Source organism: Pistacia vera, unplaced genomic scaffold (genome assembly GCF_008641045.1).
Source record: "Pistacia vera cultivar Batoury unplaced genomic scaffold, PisVer_v2 Contig592, whole genome shotgun sequence".
Classification (NCBI taxonomy): Eukaryota; Viridiplantae; Streptophyta; class Magnoliopsida; order Sapindales; family Anacardiaceae; genus Pistacia; species Pistacia vera.
The window spans coordinates 899,678-917,097 of NW_022196437.1; the positions used below are offsets into that span (position 1 = coordinate 899,678).

A 17,420-nucleotide genomic window follows, 5' to 3' on the forward strand; every position below is an offset into this window, starting at 1 on the left:
CTTTTCAGGTATGAGCGATTTATGAGTGATTAACTATTCTTGTGACTTTTTATATCATGAATTTTGATTATTTACTTAATGGTTCTTAAGGGTTTTAGATCACAATGCTCATGATACTTGTTTTCTGTAATTGCTTACGCATCAATAGTTTGGATTAATTTTACGAAATGTCAACATTCTTCTTTTTGATGTTTGAATCTTTAAGAAAAAATTCTTTTGGGTACAGTTGTTGATAATGAATGGTGTTGAGGTTATAGCTCTGGGTTTTATTCGTTTCTGTAGGACTTGGATACTTGGCAAAAAATAGGTTTATTATCTTACAATTTTATTGCATATAAATTAATAATACTTTCAGCTGACTATGTTACAACTTCGCAACTATGACAAAAATTTGCAGGCACATTGATGGAAAGAGAGAATAATAGAAGATCCAATCAGGCAAGAAGGGTCCACTGTAAGAGATCATCAGCATGGGCTGATCTTCCACTAGAACTTCTTGAGATTATTTCTAGAAGTCTGAATATAGTAGACTATCAAAACCTTGGTCGAGTTTGCAGAAGCTGGAGATTATTTTATTCAGAATTTAAGCAGAGTTTTCTGACATCTCATTCACCACTTATTGTTTATGCATCAACACGAGCTAAGAAGTATTGTTATTTCTTTGACATAACTACTCGAATGAAATACAAGACTAAGCTGCCTCGATATATTAGCAATTTCAAATTCTGTCTTGGTGTTTCAAGTGGATACTTAATCATGCTCTGTCTCAAGACAAACAATGTTTCAAGGGATTATTTATGGGTTATAAATCCTTTTACGGGACATCAAATCCAATTCCCTTGTGTGCCCTGGCCTCATTGTATTAAGGATTATCATGACTCTTGCATCTCCCGTAGCATCTTTGCTTCCTTTGGTTCACAGGGTCAAGATTTTCTTATTATGATTCTTTCCAAGTATGTCTCAAGCTTGCATTTCTGTACTTCTAGAGATAACAAGTGGAAAGTATATCATTATGTTAAAAAGGGTTGGCGTATATTGGATATAGTTGTTTTTTATGGTAGGATATATGTTCTAGACAGTAATTCTCAGATTGGGATATTCAACCTAAGATCTTGTGATTTGAGGTTTTTGGAACTAAAATTTTCACCTCGTTTCGGCAGTTATTTTGATGAGTGGATTAGGTTGGTGGCTTCAAATGATCAGCTGTTTGTAGTTGATTCTCCTAAAGTTTACAGAATAGACTTGTCAAGGATGGAATGGGTAAAGGTGTATAATTCAGGTGATCAAGCTTTGTTTCTTGGCCATGGTGACGTGATGTGTTCCAAGGTAATTAACCCATCAAAGTGGGGAGGACAAAACAACTGCATATATAGTCTCTTATTCCCGTTTAACAAGGAGCCACAGAATACTATTACCAGATATAAGTTATTCCCGTTTAATCACCAGGAGCCACGGGAAACTATTACTGTTGATTTGCCACAGCAAGGGGGTGGGAAAGGTTATGCTTCGACCAAAATATATTCTTGGTATTTTCTACATCAGTCAAGCAGTATTGAGAATGTAAGGGATGAGTAGTGGGGTGGTTTGTAAAGATTTCTAAGCTTAGACAAGGTCAAATGTGAACTCTTTTTTTCTTTGTCGGAGTTATATGTTATTTCTTCCAACTCTTTTACAATTGTTAATATGCTTAGAGATAATAACAATACAATATTGTTGACAATTTGCTAAATCTTGTATATTTCTATTATCAGTTTCTTATCTTTTCTGTGCACCTAGAATGGAAAAATTAATTTTCAAAACTGAAACAGAAGATTTCGGGGCAGTGAATGTATCAGCAATGTTGTTAATTCTTGCTGAGGTCAGTTCCCTTGAAATTCAGTTGAGCTATTAGTTGTCAAACTGCCTCTATCTTATACGAGTTGTAGAATAAAATCTTGCTATACTGGGTATTAGTTTTCTTTTTTTCAGTTGTAAACTTGGAGAAGATTATCAGTGTAAGAGTTTTATTTTTAAATTTGTTGTGGCTAATTATATTAACATAACAGCTTGTGTTGAGCACCCAGATCATAGAGTTCCCTTTACCAATACCCTAGTCAACAAAATTGTTTCAAGTCTCTCTGCAAATATATTGCTCTGGTTTAGTTTATTTCTGCAAATTCGATTCTCAAGTCTCCATAAGCAGTTACATACTAAAAAGAACTTCTTAAATCTTATTGAAGTGAATGAGGTTTCGGTTCTTATACAAGAATGACAGTGCGTAAATCAGGGCAATCCAGCTCACTTGAAATGCAGAGTACTCCAGGTTTTGCTGACTCAGCAAGTTTCTTAACCCTTTTTCAAACACTCAATGACGACTCTGAACAACTATTACAGTACGCTGCGTTTTTACTTAACATTCTTATAATTAAAACTCTGCTCATCATCTTGTTTTGAAACTTCATTCTTCACACATCACAATCACCTCTTGTTATTTATGGTTCAACATGACATGGTGAGAATTCTTGTTATTTCTTTGACATAACTTCTCGAATGAGATACAAAACTAACCTGCCTAATGATATTTGGGACTTCAAGTCCTGTCTTGGTGTTTCAAGTGGCTAATTAATCATGTACTTTATGAAGAGAGGTCATCTTTTTGAGGGTATTTTTTGGCTTATAAATCCTGTTACAGGACATCAGCGCCAATTCTCTTCCACGCCCTTTCCTGGGATCTTCTGATTTTAGGCTTTTGGAATTGAATTTTGCACCTCGTTTTGACTGGTAGCGGTCGAGGTTGGCGGCTTTAGATAATCAGCTTCGATAGTATATAATTATGAAGTTTACAGAAAAGACTTTTCAAGGACGGAATGGGTGAAGGTGACTAACTTGGGTGACCAAGCTTTGTTTATTGATTATGGCAACAATTGTTGCTTCAAGCTAATGAACCCAGCAATGTGGGGAGGACGAAGCAACTGCATATATATCCTTTATACTCCTTAAATGGTGAGTTCCTGCAATCAGTCTCAGTTTCAAGAGAGCTTCTTGATTTGTTTTGCTTGTGTTCTAGTTTACTATGTTGTAATAATTAGCACCATTTGGATTTATGTTAAAAAGGAAATTGTAAGTGCCATCTCCAATGGAAAATTTGTATCTTGTTGAAAGAGTTTGACATAGCAATGATTGTGAAATTCCCTTTTGGCAATTATATAGTCAACGAAATTGATTCAAGTGTCTCTTCAAGTACTGCTCTCATTTAGTTTATTGCTTGTTTCAGGATACTTTACATGGTATGCACATATTGATTCTGGTTGCTTCATTGATATTATTGAGAACACCTCAACAAGAATTTATTCTTGCATAAAATGTATGTGCATATTTTTAATTCGTCTCCTCCTTCCCAGCGGCGGATCCAAGATTTTTGCCCGGAGGGGCCTCCGTGGCTCCGTAATTGTTTATCAAACAACTAGTGAAAAATTTAAAAAAATCACCAGCAAAAGAAATAATATAATATTAATAATTTGAAAAAAAAAATAATACAACAGAAGAATACTTTACCACTTGAATAACTCTATAAGAAGCAAAACCTTGAGCAAATTATGTTGAAAATAACATTCAATTCATGAGGAAACACAAGAAAATTTTTACATAGAAAAACCTCTTCAATTAAAGAGAGCAAAAAGACCACGGGAATCTAACGATCCACTTAAATCCAATATAATTAAAAGAGTTTACAACAATCACAATACACAAAAAATGTTCTACACAAATTTCTTATTTCTTTTTTTTTTTTTCCCTTTCAATTTTTTTTTCAAAGATTATAATATAAATTTTCATGACTTTGATTAGACCTTGCTCAAGTTAAAGTCAACCAAAACTTAAATTAAGTCAATGTTGCATTGACTTTTAATATGAATTAATAAAAAAAGGGAAATTTTTCTTAGTATAAACATAGATAATAACCCAAGCTTCTTTAATAATTTTGAACAACTAAACGGTAACGTTTGAAATGTAGAAAAGTAGTGGGTGAAGGGTGAAGAATAACGTTCAGTAAAATATAGTTAATGTTTAATTTGGGAAAGCGGAAACATTCTTAAACATAAAACACAAAATAAACTCACAAGATTCATGTATTTTTCCATCAAAGTAGAATAAAAAACCTCCAAAAAATAAGCATGATTCAACCCTAAAATAAACTGAAATGAAATAAGCAATACACATATCTAAAACTGAGAAAACAGAAATAAAGCTAATTGTGGCACCTTGATAAGTGAAAGCTTCAACAATTTCAGTCTTCAAAAGTTTTAAGAAAGAATAATATAAAAAAAGTGAAAAAGAGAACGAAAAAATAAATAATTTTAGTGATAAAATCATAAAAAACAGATACACGTAAAAAAGAGTGGAGAGAGTTTTAAACTTTTAATATAATGTAGACGTTAAATTTATATATTAATAGTAAGTTTTTTATGAGTATATATATATATATATATATATATATANTATATATAGAGAGAGAGAGAGAGAGAGAGAGAGAGAGAGAATTTTTTTATAAGCCTATTCCCTTGTAAACGAAAGAGCTCCTGCCAGAAATTGCTAATCAAGACCGGGCAGTCTCGCTTTGGTCGCCTGCCTTTCCCCTCTCCGATTGCCTCCCTTAATGGGAAATGGGCTATATAAACAATTTTTTTTTTAAAATGTGAGGGTAGGCCCTCCAAGGGGCTGGTTCCGCCCCTCTCTTTCCTGAACATGAATATTAAAACACTTTATAATTAATTTGCTCTTCTATAAGCACAACTAGTGAGGATTTTCACTCTCCAGAAAGCAACTACATGCAAAACCGGTTTGACCGAAAACAGAAACAGCACAAGGGTAGTCAGATTATTACTTGCATGGGTGCATTAGCTTGTGGTAGTGGTACTTCCAAAATATAATACTAGAGTTTGATAGGTGGCTATTTAACTCGATTTTTGCAATGGCATCAATTTGAAATTTCAAACCTAAAAAGAGTTCGTCACAGTCCACTAGAAGACCTGAATAGAAAATACAAAACAAAAAAATCAAAATGTAGCATATAACACCCACATCAAAGTACGTAATTTTACTTATGTCCTAATACCATTAATTTAAAGTTACCTTAGACAAATGTGAAGAAAATTCTTTAAAACTTCATTAGGATAAAATGATATTTTCACTCCTAATTAGTTGAAAAAATGGGAAGTAAAAGGAAACAAAACAATGTGAAGAAGATAATAAAAATGAGGGTATTTTAGTAATTGACTAAAGGACATAGATGAAATTTCATAGAAAGTGTAAGGGCAAAATGGGAATACAAGCTTATATTATTTTATATAAGGTTTAATTTGAAGAAACCCTAACCAAAATGCAGTCCTTCTTCACGCCGTCTTCTCCCCATTTTCTCTTAATTTTCTTCACTAAATTTCAAATGGAAATTATAGGATTTGACTTGGATTTTTATAGATTTTCAATCCTAAAACATTCTAAGATAAGATTCTAGCAAAATGAGTGCGATTAAACTTTAAAGTTGTAAATTCTTATGGTTTTTATATGATCTAGATCCAAGAGGAAGAGATTTAGAGCAAAAGGGAAGTGATCTCATATATTCAAGGTAAATAAACCTAATTTTGAACTTGATTTGAGCAAGACTTGTGTTGAATGAATTTTTACATGTTTGGATATGATGGTATGAGAAAGTTATTGGCTATTTTTTATGTTTAATGATGTGTAATTTCCAGCCATGAGAAGTAGTGTATAGTTATGTGATGATTTAGTAAAGTTATGGAAGAATTAGTGTTGAAATTTTTGAAGTGTAGAGAATTATTGAAAATAGACAGGTTTGATACTAAATTTAGTGAGTTTTTGACTCACAATTTGGTTGAATTAGAGAGTTATGAAAGTGTAGCCAACATGGTAGTTGCATGTGCATATGAAGTGTTTGATGAAAATCCAAAGAGAAATTGCATGCATGAGTTGGCTAAATCCTAATGAAGAAAGGGTTAGAAAAATGCAAGAATTGAAGTTTGATGATAATCAATGGAATTAGTAGTGTCATGAGTTTTTAACATATTACATGTTTTCACAGAGGAGAATGATTAGGAAAGGTTAGGGAGTAAGTGGAGGTAAATAGGTATGGAAAAGCCTTAAAGTATGCATGTTACCATGGTTGCCCTATCAAATCCATGGCATTTTGAGTGATTTTTGGCCATCTTACCTATCGAACTGGGTTGAGACCTAAACATAAAAGTTGTAACGCTTTCTCTAAGCTTTAAAATAAGACCAAGACCATAGCAATCTAATGTGTATAACTCGAGATATGCCTTCTTGAATATGATGTGTGCAGAATGACTACCTCAAAAGTGTTTCTACTTTGTTAGTTTATTTTTGGTCTAATAATCTATGATTGATTCCAATAATGAAAATGATGCTTAAAGGGTTGTGAAGCATGTTTGAATGAGTGGTCTTTGTGATTATTTAATGATTGTATGAACATATATATTTGATGTGATGAATGACCATGGAGGATATGTGTAATATGTTATATATTACCTAAGTATGAGCTTGTGTATGTATAAACAAGCCTAAGGATGATATGTTTCTATGAATTTGTTATGCATCCACGAAATGGTCATGATAAAATGATATGTTCATATATGGAAAGTGTATGTTTTTAAAGAATGCAAGTGTAGAATTTCCATAGCTTGGAAATTCATGTTAAAATGTGTATAGTATCTCTTTCTATTCTTTTTCTATAGCATGCTATGATATAAGGTTTTTGCGATGGGAACCTGTGAGTGACAGAGATGCCCACATACACGCCGCCACAAGCGAGCGGCATCAGCAGAGAGATATAGTATTAGTAAAGTCCGTGAGTAGTGTATGTGGATGAAGATTGTACCCAGCAGAGCACACATACATGCACGCCACCACGAGCGAGCGGCTACAACAGAGAGATACCATACTTGTATAGTCTGTGAGTAGCGTATGTAGATGAGGACTACACCCACTCACATGGCCAGGGTTCCAAATCCATGCATCAACCTAGTCTGATCGGCAAACCAGAAAGAAGAAAGAAAAGAAAGAGATACAGAGAAGAAAAGAAAGAGATACAACATAAGAGAAACAAAAACAGAAAAGAAAAGAAAGTTCTTTTCTCAGGAAAGTTTATTATTCTGCATATGTATTATGCTACTTACATGATTCAGTATTTTTATGTGCTCGACGATGTTCAGTTTTATTCACTGTCTTTGCACGTTGGTAAGTAGCAAATCAGAGTATAAAAAAAGAATGCAGAATATCAAAAAAGAACGTAGAACATGAGTAATGGATGAAGAACAGTTTTACACATCGAAAAATAAACTAATAAAGTAGAAGAACTTTTGAGGAGTCATTCTGCACACATCATATTCAAGAAGGCATATCTCAAGTTATACATATCGGATTGCTATGGTCTTGGTCTCATTTTAAAGCTTAGAAAAAGGGCTACAACTTTTATGTTTAGTTCTCAACCCAGTTCGATAGGTAAGATGCCCAAAAATCACTCATAAGGCCACGGATTTGACAGGACAACCATGGTAACATGCCTACTTTAAGGCTTTTCCATACCTATTTACCTCCACTTACTCCCCAACCTTTCTTAATCATTCTCCCTTGTGAAAACATGTAATATGTTAAAAACTCATGACACAACTAATTCCATTGATTATCATCAAACTTCAATTCTTGCCTTTGTCTAACCCTTTCTTCATTAAGGTTTAGCCAACTCATGCATGCAATTTCTTTTTGGATTTTCATCAAACACTTTATATGCACATGCAACTACCATGTTGGCTACACTTCCACAACTACCTAATTTAATCAAATTGTGAGCCAAAAACTCACTAAATTTAGTATCAAACCTGTCCATTTTCAATAATTCTCTACACTTCAAAAATTTCAACACTAATTCTTTCATAACTTCACTAAATCATCACATAACCATACACTACTTCTCATGGCTGGAAATTACACATCATTAAACATCAAAAACAGCCAATAACTCTCTCATACAATCATATCCAAACATGCAAAAATTCATTAAACACAAGTCTTGCTCAAATCAAGTTCAAAATTAGGTTTACTTACCTTGAATATGTGATATCACTTCCCTTTTGCTCTAAATCTCTTCCTCTTGGACCTAGATCATATAAAAACCATAAGAATTTAAAACTTTAAATTTAATCGCATTCCTTTTGCTAGAATCTTACCTTAGGATGCTTTAAGATTGAAAATCTATGAAAATCCAAGCCAAATCCTATGATTTCCCTTTGAAATTTAGTGAAGAAAATTGAGAGAAGATGGAGAGGAGATGGCGTGAACAAGGGCTGCATTTTGGTTAGGGTTTCTTCAAATTAAACCTTATATCAAATAATATAAGCATGTATTCCCATTTTGCCCTTGCACTTTCTATGAAATTTCATCTATGTCCTTTAGTTAATTACTAAAATATCCTCATTTTTACTATCTTCTTCACATTATTTTGCTTCCTTTCACTTTCCACTCTTTCAACTAATTAGGAGTGAAAAAACCATTTTACCTCTAATGAAGTTTTAAGGAATTGTCTTCACATTTGTATAAGGTAACTTCAAAGAAATCCAACTAAGGGTATTAGGGCATAAGTACTTGATGTGGGTGTTACAATTATCCCCCCTTTAAAAGAATTTTATCCTCGAAATTCAAATGAACAACTCAGGATAGCAATTACGTACATCTTGCTCCACTTCCCATGTAACTTTTTCCACTGTATGATTCCTCCATAGAACTTTTACTAAGGGAATACTCTTATTTCAGAGCTCTTTAACTTTTCTGTTCAGTATCTGAACTGAGCGCTCCTTGTAAACAAGATTCTCCTCTAATTTCACTTCTGCTGCTTTCAATATATGGGAGGGATCGCTGACATATCTTTGAAGCATTGATACATGGAAAACATTGTGCACTCTATCCATATTTGGTGGTAGCGCCAATTTGTAAGCTACATTTCCTACTCGTTGTAACACTTCAAAGGGGTCAATGTATCTAAGGGCAAGTTTTCCTTTACCACCAAACCGTATTACCCACTTGTAGGGGGAAATCTTAATAAACACTCTATCACCCACTTCAAATTCTACATTCTTTCTCTTTAAATCCGCATAGCTCTTTTGTCTGTCTTGACTTGCTTCATTCTGTTCCTGATCAACTTAATATCTTCCATCATTTTCTGAGTTATCTCAGGTCCAAGAGCTGCATTCAAAGCATCTTTCTCTCCCACTTCATCCTAGTATAGGGGGGATCTACATCGTCTACCATATAGAGCTTCATAAGGAGCCATCTTAATTGTAGACTGATAGATGTTATTGTAAGCAAACTCTATCAATGGTAGCATCTCATGCCAGGTCGTTTTATAATCCATACAATACGCTCTCAGGATGTCCTCAAACACCTGATTGATTCTCTCAGTTTGACCATTTGTCTGTGGGTGGTAAGTTGTACTAAATGTTAACCTGGTACCCAAGTTTCTCTATAGACTAGTTCAGAAAGCTGAAACAAATCTGGAATCTCTATCTGATACTATTGTCTTGGGCACCTCATGCAATCTAACTATCTCTCTGATGTAGATCTGAGCTAACTGATCTGAGGTGGTACTGTCTTTTATTGGAAAAAAATGCGTTGATTTGGTTAATCTGTTTACTATCACCACTTGTCGACTCATTTTCTAACACCACTCGTCAATAACTTGCTTTTCTTTAATCTCTTCCAGTAAAGTAGATTGAATTTCTAACCTGGCAATTCTTCCTGGTACCATCTATATCTGTTCCTTGAGAAATTCTTCCAATAGTTCTTTTGTGAGTTGAGACAAAAAGACTTTCCTACTCAAAGCATCAGCTACTACATTGGCTTTTCCAGGCTGATACTTAATTTCACAATCATAATCTTTTACTAGCTCCAATCATCTCTTTTGTCTCATATTCAGCTCGTTTTGGGTGAAGAAATACTTCAAACTTTTATGATCAGTATAAATATTACTCTTTACCCCATACAAGTAATGTCTCCATATCTTTAATGCAAAGACTACGGCTTCTAACTCTAAATCATGCGTAGGGTATATTATCTCATACTCTTTCAACTGTCGGGAAGCATAAGCTATTACCCTACCCAACTGCATTAACACAGCACCAAGTCCCTAAAGTGAGACATCTGTATAAATATCATAGTCTACACCCTCTTGTGGTAACACCAAAATAGGAGTTATGGTGAGTCTTTCTTTTAACTCTTGAAAACTCTCTTCACACGTATCTGACCACATGAAAGGAGTTCTCTGTTTAGTAAGAGCTGTAAGCGGCTTAGCCAACTGGCCAAATCCTGCTACAAACCGCCTGTAATAACCTGCAAGCCCTAAGAAACTTCTAACCTCTTTCACTGTCTTCGGCCTTTACCACTCTAAGATTGCCTTTACCTTGCTAAGATTTACTGAGACACTTTCTTTTGAGATAGTGTGGCCTAAAAAGATAACTTGATCCAGCCAGGACTCACATTTAGAAAGTTTGACAAACAACTTATTATCTCTCAATTCGCTGCAACACGAATCTCAAATGTTCTTCATGCTCTTCTCTTGTTTTAGAATAAACTAGGATGTCATCAATAAACGCCACTATAAATCAATCAAGACAGTCATGAAACACCTAGTTCATCAAGTCTATAAAGACTGTTGGGGCATTGATTAACCCAAAAGGCATCACCACAAACTCATAATGCCTATATCTGTCCGAAATGCAGTCTTGGCGGTATCTTGCTCTGCAACTCTTGATGATAACCCGACCTCATATCAATATTTGAAAACACTGCTGCTCCTTTAAGCTGATCAAATAAATCATCTATGCAAGGTAACAGGTATTTATTCTTCATTGTCATTTTATTCAACTCTCTGTAATCTATGCACAATCGTAGCGACTCATCTTTCTTCTTTACAATAGACTCGAAGCATCCCAGGGATAATGGCTGGGTCGAATAAAACCCTTGTCTAGGAGTTCTTGGAGCTGCTTTTTCAAATCCAGGAGTTCGGCTGGGGCCATACGATAAGGGGCTTTAGAAATCAGTGCTGTCCCTGGTACCAACTCAATGCTAAACTCCATTTCTCTTTCTGGAGGTAAACTTGGCAAATCATCCAGAAATACATCTGGATCTCTAATCGAGGGACCTCACTGCTTTGAACCACATGGGCAATATACCTGGAGCACCCTTTTCTTAACATCTTTCTGGCTTTTACACTACTAATTAACATACTAAGTTGATAGCCCTCTCCGAAACCAAATTTATCGCCGTCATCAAGATTAAATCTTGCTTTCTTCTTTCGGCAATCAATTTCTACTCCATATCTCCCTAGAAAATCCATGCTCAAAATAACATCAAAGTCAGGCATGTCAAACACAATCAAATCTACCGGCAACATTCTTCCATGGATCACTATGGACTCCCTTGGAAGTATCTCCCAAGTTACCACACTGTCACTATCTGACACTTTTATCTTAATGGGTTGATCTACTGTAATAAGTTTCAAACCCAAATCTCTCTATAATCCCATGTGTAATAAATGAGTGTGTTTTTCTGACATTGGGGAAACTCAATAGTCCTTGGCCGTTTATTCTTCCTGTCCCTACTGTTCCTCTTTGACTTAAATCTTTTCTTATTCTTCCCTTCTCTATTGCTGAAGGCATCAAACCTGTCTCTTTGTGGAGCAGAAGGTGGAATACTGGGCATTACTGCTGATGGAGTCAATGGAGTTAACTTATTCACAAATACTTCACCTTGTAAAGCTCGCTCACCTGCCATCACATCTTGAGCTATTTCTGGATTCAGCCTATGCACAAACTTGTTCATCCTCAATTCTAGTGTGCTCACTATACCTGGTGCAAACCTTGCCAAGGAATTAAATCTAATAGAGTATTCTTTCACTGAACTAATTCCCTGCGTAGGCTAATAAATTCCTGTATCTTTTCATGCATTCTGTCAGCTGTCATGTATTCTGCCTCAAAAAGTCGTCTGAAATCTCCCCAAGTCATAGTGGCTACATCATAAGTCTCCTCCATCAGCTTCCACCATATCCGGGCATCACTCTTAAACAAGAAACTCGCATACCGGATCTTCTCCCAATCTGTCATAGGAAAAAGTGTTGTCGTACGCTCCACGGATCTAATTCATTCTTCTGCCACTACTAGGTCAGTCGTACCTCTAAATTCTAACAACTGATGTTGACTAGGTAACCCATAAATGGGCTCAAGATGACTTTTTACTATCGAAGGTATCGACCTTTCTCTCTCCCCTCTAGTGGTCAGTACAACAACTGAGGTCTCAACTCTATCCAATATAGGTCTCCCCTGGCTCTCTACCAATACCTGTTGAATAATGGTACGAATCCTCGCCTCATCAAGGATAGTGGGAGTACATCCGGACTGGTTGGATGGCTCACCCATACTCGTTGCATTCTTCTTACTGGATCGAGTCGTCCGTCCCATCTTAAAACACATACCACCAATACTATTAGTCAGTTGATAAACATATATATTTGATGTAATGAATGACCATGGAGGCTATGTGTAATATGTTTTATATTACCTAAGTATGAGCTTGTGTATGTATAAATAAGCCTAAGGATGATATGTTTCTATGAATTTGTTATGCATCCGCGAAATGGTCATGATGAAATTATATTTTCATATATGGAAAATGTACGTTTTTAAAGAATGTAAGTGTAGAATTTCCATAGCTTGGAAATTCATGTTAAAATGTGTACAGTATCTTTTTGTATTCTCTTTCTATAGCATGCTATGATATAATGTTTTTGCGATGGGAAACCCGTGAATGACAGAGATGCTCACATACACGCCGCCACGAGCGAGCGGCATCAGCAGAGAGATATAGTATTTGTACAGTCAGTGAGTAGTGTATGTGGATGAGGACTGTACCCAGCAGAGCATACCTACATGCACGTCGCCACGAGCGAGCGGCCATAGCAAAGAGATACCGTACTTGTACAATCCATGAGTAGTGCATGTAGATAAAGACCGTACCCACTCACATGGCCAAGGTTCCAAATCCATGCATCAACCTAGTCCGATCGACAAACCAGAAAGAAAAAAGAAAAAAAGAAAAGCAGAGAAGAAAAGAAAGAGATACAGCATAAGAGAAACAGAAACAGAAAAGAAAAGAAAGTTCTTTTCTCAGGAAAGTTTATTATTCTGCAAATGTATTATGCTACTTACATGATTCAGTATTTTTATGTGCTCAACGATGTACAGTTTTATTCATTGTCTTTGAACGTTGGTAAGTAGCAAATCAGAGTATCAAAAAAGAATGCAGAATATCAAAAAGGAACGCAGAATACCATAAAGGAATGAAGAATATTAACAAAGAATAAAGTGAGAAAAGAAAAATCAGAATATGAGTAATGGAGGAAGAACAGTCGTGCAGTTTGATTTACTTACTGAGCAATTAGTGCTCAATCCGTTATTTTACTATTTTGTAAGTACTAGATGATTTACGACCGAGTGGGACGTCAAGAAACAGAGGAGTTTGGCGGCATTGTTCAAGATTATCTTATGCTTACTAAAGTATATCAGTATTTTGTATATATATTTATATGAATTAAAAATTAGAATTTTCAGATTTTACATAAAAGTTATTTAGTAGATTTTATCTTATATTTCTCAAAGAATTACTAGTTATACAGTATATTACTTAAGTGATTGCATATCAACTAGCAGTCCTACCATCAGTATTTCATAATTTCAGCCAAACAGTGAGATTCCCAACAAAGTCGTTATAGCATGTGTCCATGAAAGATCCAATAGTAAAACATCAACTATAATATATTGAAGTGCAAATTGCAGAACAAATATAAGCCAAATATGGTGCATAACATGCAGTCAAAAGCTTATATATTCATAGACTGAAATGACTAGCTAGTTAATTAAAACAAATACAAATTAACCAATTTCCTTCTTGAAAAATGGTCCTGTTACAAGCAGCTTTGAATGCAGAAATTTTTTACCGTCAAAGGAAGAATAATCCGATTCAAAAACGTGATTTTTCAATTTTATTTTTTTGTAGCTTTTGAGATTTAATTTAATATGATATTTGTCCACTTCAATCCCATATAACTTTAGTTCTTTACAAAGGGCATTCAACCGTGATATCATTAGATCTTTTCATCTTTTTTCAAATGCGCTTTCCATTAATACACTAATAAACTTACTAAGGATATAACTATTACAGGTTCATATTAATTCTAGCCTAAAATTTTAATACAATACTATTCAATCTGCAATCTAACTGCTCCATCCACAAAGGTATCAGAGAAGCAAATTATGATACTTTTAATATGGCCATAACTTCACGCTTGAATGATTGTTCAACTTCAAGATCAAAACGAATCAGAGTTCAATTTTGCCCCCCAACAAATACGAGAAAAATAAATTGGACGATAAATAAAAAACACAAGAAGAAAAAGAGAGAGAGAGAGAGAGAGAAGGGTCTTACTTACCTAAGCAGGCGGCGGCGACGAAGAATAAGGAGCTTTTTTAAACGAAGAGAGGACAGATGCAGAATTGCAGATGGAGAGAGAGAGATGTTAGGAAGGGTCGAAATGGAACGTCGAAGGTGGATTAGGTTTAGGGCTTCAGGCTTGTGCATTTTGTTTTTGGGCAATTTTTTTTTTTTTTTTTATTTGCACGGGTACCCGCAGTATACCCGACTACCTGCAAAATATGGGCAGACCGGGTTCGGTAAATAAAAAAGGGTCCAAAATGATGGATCCATACTCTGTAAGTCTGTATTATTATTTTGACGGATACGGATACCGCGGGTATAGACCCGTTTTACCAGACCTGACTCAGAAGGGATTTGTTTCCTTTAGGAACATAAATCGATATAGCCCTTGTTTAGGATCACTGTCTTCTTCTATCTCTAAAATATGCGGTCACCGTCAAGAACATCAGGTATAAGCGATTAATGAGTGATTAACCATTCTTGTGACTTTTTATATCATGAGTTTAGACTATTTACTTAATGGTTCTTAAGGGTTTTAGATAACAATGCTTATGGTACTTGTTTTCTGTAATTGCTTATGCATCGATGGTTACACAAGTTAGTTTTCAGAGGTACCAAAAATCTAGGGCTAATGTCTCTTTTGTTTTTGATCAAATGGATCTTAATTTGATCATTTTTTTAAATTAATTTTACGAAATTTCAACGCGTTTCTTTTTTGTGGTTGATTCTGCAAGAACAATTTTGGGAATAAATGAATAATATTTTCAGCTGATTATGTTATAACTCTGCAACTATGAAAAATATTGCAGGCACATTGGTGGAAATAGAGAATAATAGAAGATCCAATCAGGCAAGAAGGCTCCACTTTAAGAGATCATCATCATGGGCTGATCTTCCGCAAGAACTTCTTGAGATTATTTCTAGAAGTCTGAATATAGTAGACTATCAAAACCATGGTCGAGTTTGCAGAAGCTGGAGATTGTTTTATTCAGAATTTAAGCAGAGTTTTTTGACATCTCATTCACCACTTATTGTTTATTCATCAGCACGAGCTAAGAAGTATTGCCATTTCTTTGACATAGCTACTCGAATGAAATACAAGACTAAGCTGCCTCGATATCTTTGCAACTTCAAGTTCTGTCTTGGTGTTTCAAGTGGGTACTTAATCATGCTCTCTCTCAAGAAAAAAGATGTTTCAAGGGCTTTGTGGGTTATAAATCCTTTTACAGGACATCAAATCCAATTCCCTTGCATGCCTCGGCCTCCTCATATTAATGATTGTCGTGACTCTGGCATCTTCCGTAGCATCTTTGCTTCCTTTGGATCTCAAGGTCAAGAATTTCTTATTATGATTCTTTATGAGCATGACTCAAGCTTGCAGTTCTGTACTTCTAGAGATAACAAGTGGAAAGAATGCCATTATATTAACAAGGGTTGGCGTCTATTGGATATAGTTGTTTTTTATGGTAGGATATATGCTCTAGACAGTAACTTTCAGATTGGGATATTCAACCTGAGATCTTGTGATCTAAGGTTTTTGGAACTGAAATTTGCACCTCGTTTGTGCAGTTATTATGATAAGTGGATTAGGTTGGTGACTTCAAATGATCAGCTATTTGTAGTTGATCCTCCTGTACTTTACAGAATTGACTTGTCAAGGATGGAATGGGTGAAGGTGTATAATTTAAGTGATCAAGCTTTGTTTCATGGCTATGATGACATGATGTGTTCCAAGGTAATTAACCCATCAAAGTGGGGAGGACAAACCAATTACACATATGGTCTCTTTTTCGATTCCAAAAGATGTAGTTTATACTCATTTAATCGTGAGGAGCCACAAAATGCTATTGCTATTGATGTGTTACGGAATGGGGATTATAGTTGGTATGCTTCTCCCAAAATGTATTCTTGGTATTTTCTACACCAATCAAACGGTATTGATAATGTCAGGGATGATTAGTGGGGTGGTATGTGGAAGATTTTTAACTCAGACAAGGTTAAGCGTGTGAACTTCTTTTTGAGTTATATGTTGTTTCTTCTTACTTTTATATGAATGATTGCTGACTCTTGTATATTTCCATTATCAGGTTTTTGTTGTTTCTCTGAATCTAGAAATCACAATATAATTTAGAGTATAGCTCTACTATTTTGCTTTGTAATCGATCCTGAAACCTTGTTAAAATATTTAATAGGGAATCCAAAGAGGGAGACATTTACAATACTGGAAAAGAAGATTTCAGGGCAGTACACTGATCAGCAATTTTCTTAATTCTTGCTGAGGTCAGTTTCCTGGAAATTCCGTTTTGGGCAATTAGATGTGTCAAAGTCAAACTGCCTCTATCTTATAAATGCGTTGTAGGATAAAATCTTGCTATGTCGTGCATTAATTTTCCTTGGTTGTAAACTTGGGAAACAGTCTCAGTGTCCAGAGACTTTGTTAATTATGTTATTTTTCTTTTTGTTTTACTTCGTTGTGACTAATCATATTAGCATAATAGCTAGCCAGATCATGAAATTCTTTTTCATTTGTTAGTCTTCAGGTCTGTGTGCAACACTGCAACTTACATGCACAAAAGATAATCTAAAACTAATTACTTCACTCAGAATCAGTATCTCTGAGGCCGTTCTTTCCGGAAAGTTTATGATGCATAAGATGAAGCTTATCATAACCTCATGTGGTACCTCTGTGGTCAACTATTTTGATATATGACATCAGATAGATAAAAGAAGTAAAAACCATTCTGTGCCTTGTGTTCAGATTGACACAAAGTTAATAAAGGTTAATACTAATAACTAAATTAGGATTAAGATATATTAGTCATACCTGATGGACAATGTAAGGTAGATATCCTTTATGTGCAAAGATAATT

General features: G+C 35.0%; 2 protein-coding genes and 1 long non-coding RNA gene across 3 annotated transcripts; 2 read left to right on the forward strand and 1 right to left on the reverse strand.

Annotated features, from left to right (window-relative positions):
* The first annotated feature begins 405 nt into the window (after positions 1 to 405).
* On the forward strand, positions 406 to 2,764 carry LOC116110031. Its single transcript, XM_031396274.1, has 4 exons — positions 406 to 1,326; positions 1,447 to 1,498; positions 1,752 to 1,858; positions 2,672 to 2,764. Exons 1-4 carry the CDS (start codon positions 406 to 408, stop codon positions 2,762 to 2,764), a joined length of 1,173 nt encoding a protein of 390 aa, XP_031252134.1.
* Positions 2,765 to 4,519: 1,755 nt separating this feature from the next.
* On the reverse strand, positions 4,520 to 14,680 carry LOC116109984. Its single transcript, XR_004124825.1, has 3 exons — positions 14,546 to 14,680; positions 12,983 to 13,111; positions 4,520 to 5,006 (listed from the first exon to the last, which is right to left on the reverse strand). It is a non-coding gene; the product is annotated as an uncharacterized LOC116109984 (long non-coding RNA).
* A 255-nt stretch (positions 14,681 to 14,935) lies between these two features.
* On the forward strand, positions 14,936 to 17,016 carry LOC116109985. The gene is made up of 3 exons (XM_031396229.1): positions 14,936 to 14,999; positions 15,360 to 16,546; positions 16,743 to 17,016. Exons 1-2 carry the CDS (start codon positions 14,975 to 14,977, stop codon positions 16,508 to 16,510), a joined length of 1,176 nt encoding a protein of 391 aa, XP_031252089.1. The 5' UTR covers positions 14,936 to 14,974; the 3' UTR covers positions 16,511 to 16,546; positions 16,743 to 17,016.
* Positions 17,017 to 17,420: the final 404 nt, after the last annotated feature.